The 6,959-nt window shown below is 33.8% G+C and overlaps 1 protein-coding gene across 3 annotated transcripts in view; it reads left to right on the top strand.

The window, feature by feature from the left end:
• LOC111083472 overlaps positions 1-4,687 on the top strand; it is a 15,282-nt gene extending 10,595 nt beyond the window's left edge. For all 3 annotated transcript variants that reach the window (XM_022380017.1, XM_022380018.1, XM_022380019.1), the window contains 3 exons: positions 1,849-1,976; positions 3,008-3,134; positions 4,152-4,687. In XM_022380017.1, the coding sequence (XP_022235725.1) occupies positions 1,849-1,976; positions 3,008-3,134; positions 4,152-4,667 (771 nt within the window). In that variant the 3' untranslated portion in view covers positions 4,668-4,687. The remainder of the gene's footprint in view (positions 1-1,848; positions 1,977-3,007; positions 3,135-4,151) is intronic.
• The last annotated feature ends 2,272 nt before the right edge of the window (positions 4,688-6,959 follow it).

The following is a 6,959-nucleotide window of genomic DNA, read 5'->3' as shown; positions in this document are numbered from 1 at the left end:
CCTCGATGTGGACAGAGCGCAGATAGCCCGTTTTGTAAGTTTGAGCTAAATAAAACTAAATAATTAAGTAACACAACATTTTGTCTTACAAGGAAGTTATCCTGGAGACCCAACCAAGTGTTCAATGTCCTTGAAGTTACCACGAACTAGCGTATTTTAGGACCACAGGTCTTTCAGTGAGAATAGTTTGAGTGTTTGTATTAATCTGTAGAATATGAAAATTGCTAATAATAAGTTATGTTAGTAGCTATGTTAGAGACAAGGAGGGTGGCATGGAGGTCCAGAACCAGAACTAAAAAATTGAGATGGCAAAGAGATGTTGAATTTGTTTTTGTTTTATAATGACATTATTTTAATCAATCAGCACCACTTTCAGTGCATATAACTGTTTTTTTGTTCCTAGTAAAAAAATACACCAAACGTTCTAATCCGATTGAATAAAATAAGTGATATATTAAATTACAAGTTAGTAGCCTTCTAAGCAACATTGTACATATTATGAATTAAAAGGTGCACAAAAAGAACATTTATTAATAACTTTTAAATACTTCAATTGCCAAATCAGGATAAAAAAAGACCTGACAAGTAGTGACTGCAGTGATGAAACACAACTAGTTATAATATATCATCATCATCTTCATTCATTTAACACTTGCTGGAAGAAGTTGGATAAGAAACAAAAATATAAGTAAAGGTCTGGTTTTCACAGCTAGTATGGTCTTCTTTATACAGTATACAATTTATTTATTACATTTTGTACTGGTATGTTAAAGAGATGACAGTGCAGAGTTGAACAAAAGAAACTCCTGTTTTTACTGCTATGGAAAAAGGCGTATGGATGGAATCGAGCGCCACATATTGTGCTGAATGCAAATTAGCCGTTTATTTTATTATTCCTTTGCAGCTAAGTATATTATGCACGACATCAGTAAGTTTTGGACAAGTTCTAGTGCATATTGATAATAGTTAAAATTGGGAAAAAGGGCTTATGGAAAAGGTTAAGAAGAGACAGCTGCATTCTCTTGCCTCAATGTAATTACGAGCTAGGTGGTATGGAATATAACTGATACTTGAAAACGTCGGTACTTGGTAAAACCACATAATTACAGAATTGAGGAAAAACAAGACGATTGTACGTTTCACAAATACATCATTTATTCTATAGTTTAGCCAGTAAAGCCACCATCAGGTACAGACTCCATAGTCGTAATAAATGATGTGTTTGTGGAACGTACAATTGTTTTGTTTTTCCTCAATTCTGTAGTATTGAATAGTCATAGGTGAGTTTCAGGTAGGGTTTTGAAGGGTTTGGTTGTGGCTTTGTGGAGAACTTTATCTATGATAGATCTGGAGGATAAACCCGAGAAAGAAAGGGGGTGAATCATGTCTTCAGATTTGGAGGTGAAGTCCATATCCTCACTACAAATGTAAAAGCTCGGAATATGGAACAGCATGTATAATGAAAGAAGGATGGAAATAATCGAAACATTAAGTACAAATGGGAATATGTAGTTTTATGATAAGTTTGCAGCTGTGAGTAGTGTCGTGTTTGTAGAGATAGGAGGTATGAAACACAGAAAGAAAAGAAATGTTAAAGTGTTCATGTTAGTAAACTTGTGTATAACACGTCTGATGTTTTTCATGTCTCTTGTATATTCGTCATTCAAAAAACAAAATTTACATTTGTTAACCTACCCTATTTTTAAGTAAATGATACTTTCTTCACCCACTTTAAATGCAATTTTCTGAAAAGTTCAAAATACTTAAAATCAAAACGTTTGTTAGAGAACATTTGATTGATGATATAGCCGAATTCCTCACTTTAAGAAATTGTTTTTCTCCTTTCAGTGGTTTCCTGAAAAGAGTGGTCTTGCTACCTCTTTTATCTCCTGTGGGTTTGGTGTTGGTCCTCTCATATTTAACAACGTTATAACATCTTATCTGAATCCAAAGAACGTTTCACCGAATGAAGATGGGTGGGCTGTACTTCAACTAAGTAGTTAAATATTATGTTTAGGAATATTTTGTACTGGATTATAAACTAATTTTGTGTATTTTTAGAGAAGAAATAGTTGGTGTACTGTTGGGCCATCGGGTTACTTCTTGGATATGAGTTTTATTGCTTAATATCATTACTGGCTAACGTAGTACCAACTATTACTTTATAGATAACTTACAAATAAGTAACTTGTTTATTTGTTATTAAACCCAAAGCTACACAATGGACTATCTGTACTAATATGTCATAAAAGACAACGGCTGGAAAAATATCATCATATTTTTTCACCCTCTGGGCTATAGTAACGAAAAATTCATGTTGAATGTGCCTTAGTAACTCATGACAGGTACATCTAAATGCTCTAGAATAGAATTGTCCTTACGACTTTACCACATTAAACCCTACCAAGCATTATAAAGTTCACTGACCTATTATCTATTCATGCATCAAAACGAAACTTGACGTCATTCACAAATTTATGTATTTCAATTCTCTGCATTATTTTATTTTTTACAGATAATAATGTCTTTAGATAACCATGACAGAAGAAAGTATTATCTTTTTTATTAAAGTCTCGGTTAATTTGTAGCACTCACCATAAATTTTGTATTGGGTTTTTCTGACCAATGTATGTTGTCAATGCTATGTTTCAAACTTTATGCATACACCAATTAGTTTAGTATTCTAGTCATAGACAGAATTGTTTTGTTTTTCTCCTAGGTTTGTATTGACGTGATTAACTCTAATACAGCAAATACCTATGACAAAACCAGTATTCCTTCTTAAAACTATGAACCCCCAAAATTCAGTTTTCAGTTTTGGTGATGCTATTCGTTTTATACCACTCATAATTAATTAACAAAGTGCTGTAAGTATTAAATATTTCCTGAAATAGAGAATGTGTTTCAATTGTGTTTCTGAGAGATACGAGATAATAAACTTTTCTAGCAAAGAGTCCAAAGAAAACAGAACTTTGTTTCAGACTAATATCGGCCTATCTTTTGCCAGCTACTTTACGGACGATGATTTGCTAGACAGACTTCCCTATGTTTTGCTGATTTTAACGGGACTATTGGTTTTATTTCAAGTCACGGCTTGTATCTTGCTAAAACCACACCCGGATTTCGATAAAAACGTAAGTACACCTAAACGTATTGCATGTATGCTGCTGAAGTGGGACAAACCAGTTTTTGTAACGAAACCTATGCTATACGGAAATCGTTATATATATACACGTCACCTTAGGGGCACATTCGTAACCTAGATATTTGTGATAGCTGAAAACTGTTTGTTGAATTAAAACATCCATGCTGATATATGAAAAATCCCAGAATGTGGTTCTCTAAGTTTTTGCTTAAAATACGAACAAACACATAGACGAGAAAATGAACGGACTTTTACATCGATGGAACGAGATGTTAATTCAATGAAAGCCCACTTTATTTTGTGATAATATTAATAAGGAAATATAATAACATCAAAATTCACCTTAATCAGTAAAATAACCAAGTTACTCTAGTAATGGGTTTGTTCGTTTAAAGTTGCACAATGGGCTATCTGTGCTCTGCTCACCAGGGGTATCGAAATCCGATTTCTAGCGTTGTAAGTCTGCAGACATTCCGCTCTGCCACTTGGGGGGGAGGGGGGTAGTAATGAGGAACTGTGAGGAAGATCTGTCAGTGTTTTAGTAATCATTGGGATTAAAAATTTAAAGCTGGATTTTTACATTTCAGTTGAATTAAGTTTCTATTATACTGTTTATATTTTTCCATTTTTTTAAGTTTCCAGTAATTTTAACAGAGTGCTATTAGAGCTAAGTTTTATAGTTCGCTGGATTTTGATTTTTTGTTACGATTTCTGATAATGAATTATCCACTTTTTTAATTGTACAGGTTTGACTACGTTGTATTAAAGGTTATTTAGCAGGGTTAGCTTAAGGATTATAAGATTTGCCTTTTCATATATTATTGATATTACGGCTGAAATTATCGTTAACAGCGAGGGTACCTAACTTATGAATCATGATCATTATAAGTAAGATCTGTGTGTTAAATACGATATGTTCATTACTGGATTATTTTTAGATCTGTTATAGGTGGATAGCTTGTTTTGAACAGAAGTTAAAGGTAACTTTGGATTGTTATATTTTCAGAAAAATCCATTTCGTCGTGGAATAAGAAATAAAAATTCTAAAAAAATAAAAAGTAGTCTCAATAAAAATTTAACAACAACAACAATTTGTAGTGATGGAACTATCAACGACAACAGTATTAACCGACCAGATGATGTAACGTTGATAAAATTTAACCGAAATAATTGTTCAGTTGAGACACGTTCATCAACTCTTTACAATGAAAGTCCAATTCAGACTCCATCTAGTGTCAACAAGACAAAGCAACATGTTCAGACATCCCCAGGGAATTCGGAAGGCAAAGATATGGCCATTTTGGTTTCTTCAAACGATGAATACAAGAATAAAGAACTAAATCAACAGGATTTTGTAACAGCTTCTGGTTATGATGACAACAACCACACCGAGTATCTCACAGTAAAAGAAGCTTTGAAGAAAAAAGAATTCTACATTATGACGAGTTTTTTGTTTCTCCAGTATTGTTTAAGTTCTTATTTTAGTTCTCTTTATAAGGTAATTCAATGTAACTTCCGTTGAACATTTAATAAAAGAAATTTGATTGCAATAATCAACCATAGTCTTTATCTGTAATAACAAAATCATTATTTGCTTGGATGATGTGAGTACATGTAAAATTAGCAACTACTTATAAAAACAAGTTAGATTATTAAATGACTTTTAAAATAATATCATAATAGTAACCAATAAATTAAAAACTCCAGTAGTTAATATAGACATGTTAATATCTTCTCATTTATCAGTCACCAGAGGGTCGCGTATTGTATACTGTGTAATTTAACTTTAAATCTATGCGATTCAACAACATACATACGTATAAATGAAAAGAAAAAAACAACAACACAGGAATAGTAATAAAGCAAGATATTTTAAAGACTGAAATTGTACCTGAAAGCTAGCTTACGATGCTTTCAACAGATTGCATATATTTTTTTCGAAATCAAATGACTGGTTCTGCTTATCTGATTTTTTCCAAAAGCCTACCTCACTTCCTTCCTTCGTATAATATTTTTATAAGCAGAAATAACACAGTAACTGTTTCTAAAATATTTGGTAAGTTTGTGTTTGTTTGTTTGTAATTAAGCACAAAGCTACACAATGGGCTATCTGTGCTCTGCCCACCACGGGTATCGAAACCCGGATTCTAGCGTTGTAAGTCCGCAGACATACCACTGTGCCACTGGGGGGCTATTTGGTAAGTTTACGGACTTACAACGCTAAAATCCGTCTTTCGCTTCCTGCAGTGCCCAGTGGGGCTTTGCTTTACAGCAAACAAATGATGTACAAGCTCACATCAAGAAATGTAACCAAGACGTACTGAAAACTGCAGTTTGAGGAAACATACCAGTGCTGCAAAGTTCGTTTATAATAAGCAGATTTAGGTTTGTTTGTTTTCTGATTTGCTTTAATTTTTTGAGAGCCGCAGGTTGCGTTCTATTTTTTTTTTGACGGGAGGGGGAGCTTGTTTTATTCTTATATATCTTATTTAGGTTTTTTTTTCTAATAGCTGGCTTCAACACGCCTTAAAATGGTTTTATTGGGTGGCTTCGGTGTTTAATTGGGATAATGAGTAGTCCACTGGTTTTCAATTAAAAAACGACACCCAGAATCGCAAACTTTCTGGCCCGCCCACTTGACACGTTCTATATTCCACTTTAGTCGCGCAAGTCGTTATTTTGAGAGCACTTTTGAAAATCAGTGATGCTTATTTTGGGCTTGTTTCGAAAGGCAGCGCGCTTATTTTTTTCGCGAGACTTGAAAATGCTATGAGATATTATCATTTAATAGTGTTTGTCACCGTCCCTGAGGGCAGCCGATCAGCAGCGCCCTACCACCCAATAACCACTCTAATGGACTGACTCTTACTCTTATAAGGTACACAGTTTAAAATCCAAGAATATTTTGTGGTATCGCACGGACTCTAACCTGGCTTGACACAGAGACAACCCACGTCCCTGAATCTTGGGATCATTGATCTAATCTTTTAACCGATGTGACTGTCAGGTTGGTAATATTAAATATACGCTGGTACTTGACACAATAATGGAGGCAATCCAAACATCATTTCAGAAAAAAAAAACTGAAACGGGAGGATGAAAACTGCTGTACCTTCAGTGATAAATCACGATCATTTAATGAAACCTTCAATTAAACAACGTAAATAAATATTTTTTAAACTTAAAATTCATGAAGAACAGATTAAAAGTACTTATTTTGGTATCACTTACTTTGAAGCCTAATCTATCCATCAAACCTCCCGAGGCAAACTTCCCGCAAGCATTCATAAGTCCTGTCAAGCTTGACACTACTCCTAAATAATAATCATCTTCAATGAAGGTTTGACCAAAAGCCTGAAAGTGATAATAATATAATTCAAATGTAATTATTACATCAGATCTTTTAACTCAAATACATTCGGCGTGTGACACATGATTTCGAGATTCAACACAATAATGATTTTCACACACACAACATTTAATTTTTATTTCAACCTAAATCTGAGACAGCAAAAGATAGTCATATTTGCGTTTTGTTATGTGTTCCTACGGTATGTGTGCCACCATCCGGTTTAATTTAATTGATAGGTTGCGCTGTCGTACACTAGAACACTTGTAAACCACTTGGAGGATTTCTGATATGCTGAAACAGTTAACCAATTACAAAATTTCATGCTGAAGTTAGGTTGCCATATAAAAAAATGGTGTCTGCAAGCAAAACCCAATGAATGCCAGGAAACGGCTTATAAACATTTTTGATTTATGACAGTTCTTGAGTGGTTAAATTATAAAGCTGGGGATCTGAACTGTCTCT

Source organism: Limulus polyphemus, unplaced genomic scaffold (genome assembly GCF_000517525.1).
Source record: "Limulus polyphemus unplaced genomic scaffold, Limulus_polyphemus-2.1.2 Scaffold9684, whole genome shotgun sequence".
Classification (NCBI taxonomy): domain Eukaryota; kingdom Metazoa; phylum Arthropoda; class Merostomata; order Xiphosura; family Limulidae; genus Limulus; species Limulus polyphemus.
This window is presented reverse-complemented; position numbering and strand designations above follow the sequence as displayed.